At 49.5% G+C, this 3,253-nt stretch overlaps 1 protein-coding gene across 2 annotated transcripts in view; it reads right to left on the reverse strand.

Moving 5' to 3' along the window:
• Positions 1–3,253, reverse strand: part of LOC104132446 (USP6 N-terminal-like protein) — an 81,962-nt gene that overhangs the window by 10,966 nt on the left and 67,743 nt on the right. For both annotated transcript variants that reach the window (XM_035901135.1, XM_009645726.2), the window contains one exon: positions 2,032–2,152. In XM_035901135.1, the coding sequence (XP_035757028.1) occupies positions 2,032–2,152 (121 nt within the window). The remainder of the gene's footprint in view (positions 1–2,031; positions 2,153–3,253) is intronic.

Raw genomic sequence — 3,253 nt, forward strand, 5'->3', positions numbered from 1 at the left:
TCTAAAGCGCAGTGCGTATAAACCACATTTTTCTCTGGTGAACTTGTCTGCCTCCAAGAGTGAAGTTGGGCTCCGTACTCAGGTTGTGTTGGCACATAATTAAGCCTTACCCGCTTTAAACAAGTATGTGAGGAGAAATGAGGCTCTACTGACCAACCTAACCAGCCTTCCCTCCTGCTGCAAGAGCCCCCACCCGCATCCCGCCCCAGCCTTACCGTGCATGGCGTGCCGCTGGTTGGTCAGCAGCTGCGCCAGCGCCCAAAACGCATCCTCTTCGTTTAAGTACATCAGGAGGATGGCTGCGATCTGGCTCATCCCTTGGCAGTAGCTCACTTCCTGCAAGAGCCAAGAGGGGCACACGTGCTGCCACGCCATCAGACCCCACCATGATGCTACAGCTGCAGAAGCACATCAGGCTGCCTATGCTTCCCTCTCCTCTTTCAAGGTCTGTCCTTTTTCAAGGTCTTCATCGTTTATGCCCAAATTCACAGCTCCCATATGTCTACAGCATCTACCACATCACTGACTCACAGAGTGGTTTGGGTTGGAAGGGACCTTTGAAGATCATCTTGATCAACCCCCCTACCATACGCAGAGACATCTTTCACTAGATCAGGTTGCTCAAAGCACCATCCAACCTGACCTTGAACACTTCCAATGATGGGGCATCCACAGCTTCCCTGGGCAACCTGTTCCAGTATCTCACCACCCTCGTTGTCAAAAATGTCTTCCTTATGTCCAATCTAAACTTACCCTCTTTCAGTTTAAAACCGTTGCACCTTGTGCTGTCACTACGTGCCCTGGTAAAAAGTCTTTCTGCCTTTCATGTGAATCCCCTTTATACATTGAAAGACCACAATAAGGTCTCCCCAGAGTCTTCCCTTCCCCAGGCTGAACATCCCCAACTCTCAGCCTTTCTTCATGGGAGAGGTGTTCCAGCCCTCTGACCATTTTTGTGGCCATCCTCCAGACCTGCGCTAGCAGATGCTCCAGCTTGCAGGCAATGCTCCCCACCCATGCCTCTCTCCCCACCAGCCCTGCTCAAGCCTGGAGGGCGAGGGACAGAAACCCCAACGTAAGACGTGCCTACAGCCACTTCAAGGAATATGGGATGGGATGATAAACAGCATGTGGCTCCAATACTGTTTTGGATTCCCTCGGCCACATGAACACTGAAGTAATTAAAGAATAAATAAATCTGGTAAGAATTTATCTGGTATGAGCGAAGGCAGCGTCTTTGTTTCCTTGACTACTCCCCCGAGCACCTTCTGTGCCTTCTGGGGCAATTGTCCCCTCCTGGAGATGGAGGCAGTAGGTCCACATACTAATTTAGGCTTATTAGACCTGCTCACCTCCCCACCACCTGCCCGCCGAAGACTTGGCTAAACACATCTCGGTGCTTACCAAGGTTCAGAGAAAAGCTGAAGATGTTTGAACACCACAAGCTTGGGCAACGCCCCATAACCTAGCAGGACACATGTTTAAGACTGTCTGGAGTTATCGAGGCATAAGGCTTAGCCCTCTGCCCATAAAATAACCCTCTGGGCATAGATTACTGCTAACCAAAAGTCAGATGAAAGGATCTTTAATGTGTTTGAAGTAAAATAATACAGCACGTTTGGTGGAATTACACCTTCACAAAAACACAAGGGCACGTAGCTTGTGGCACGCGAAAAACAGAGTGTTACATGATGCTCTTGGATGTACTTCTGTGAGACAAGTTCTTAAAAACTCATAACCTTGAGTTAATTGATTGCCAAAGGCAAGGCACTCTGGAGGGAAGATAGCACCTCTGTGAAACTGTTAATTACTGAGTGCTAAAGCTCAGTGCTGATAAACCACATTTTTCTCTGGTGAACTTGTCTGCCTCCAAGAGTGAAGTTGGGCTCCGTACTCAGGTTGTGTTGGCACATAATTAAGCCTTACCCGCTTTAAACAAGTATGTGAGGAGAAATGAGGCTCTACTGACCAACCTAACCAGCCTTCCCTCCTGCTGCAAGAGCCCCCACCCGCATCCCGCCCCAGCCTTACCGTGCATGGCGTGCCGCTGGTTGGTCAGCAGCTGCGCCAGCGCCCAAAACGCATCCTCTTCGTTTAAGTACATCAGGAGGATGGCTGCGATCTGGCTCATCCCTTGGCAGTAGCTCACTTCCTGCAAGAGCCAAGAGGGGCACACGTGCTGCCACGCCATCAGACCCCACCATGATGCTACAGCTGCAGAAGCACATCAGGCTGCCTATGCTTCCCTCTCCTCTTTCAAGGTCTGTCCTTTTTCAAGGTCTTCATCGTTTATGCCCAAATTCACAGCTCCCATATGTCTACAGCATCTACCACATCACTGACTCACAGAGTGGTTTGGGTTGGAAGGGACCTTTGAAGATCATCTTGATCAACCCCCCTACCATACGCAGAGACATCTTTCACTAGATCAGGTTGCTCAAAGCACCATCCAACCTGACCTTGAACACTTCCAATGATGGGGCATCCACAGCTTCCCTGGGCAACCTGTTCCAGTATCTCACCACCCTCGTTGTCAAAAATGTCTTCCTTATGTCCAATCTAAACTTACCCTCTTTCAGTTTAAAACCGTTGCACCTTGTGCTGTCACTACGTGCCCTGGTAAAAAGTCTTTCTGCCTTTCATGTGAATCCCCTTTATACATTGAAAGACCACAATAAGGTCTCCCCAGAGTCTTCCCTTCCCCAGGCTGAACATCCCCAACTCTCAGCCTTTCTTCATGGGAGAGGTGTTCCAGCCCTCTGACCATTTTTGTGGCCATCCTCCAGACCTGCGCTAGCAGATGCTCCAGCTTGCAGGCAATGCTCCCCACCCATGCCTCTCTCCCCACCAGCCCTGCTCAAGCCTGGAGGGCGAGGGACAGAAACCCCAACGTAAGACGTGCCTACAGCCACTTCAAGGAATATGGGATGGGATGATAAACAGCATGTGGCTCCAATACTGTTTTGGATTCCCTCGGCCACATGAACACTGAAGTAATTAAAGAATAAATAAATCTGGTAAGAATTTATCTGGTATGAGCGAAGGCAGCGTCTTTGTTTCCTTGACTACTCCCCCGAGCACCTTCTGTGCCTTCTGGGGCAATTGTCCCCTCCTGGAGATGGAGGCAGTAGGTCCACATACTAATTTAGGCTTATTCTACCCATGACCTTCAGCTAAAAAGGACTGATTTGCTGTAATAAACCAGTGTTTTCAACAAGGATGCCATTCAGTGTATGACAAGAAGTCAGAAACC

Source organism: Egretta garzetta, unplaced genomic scaffold (genome assembly GCF_000687185.1).
Source record: "Egretta garzetta isolate BGI_Z169 unplaced genomic scaffold, ASM68718v1 scaffold239, whole genome shotgun sequence".
NCBI classification, from domain to species: domain Eukaryota; kingdom Metazoa; phylum Chordata; class Aves; order Pelecaniformes; family Ardeidae; genus Egretta; species Egretta garzetta.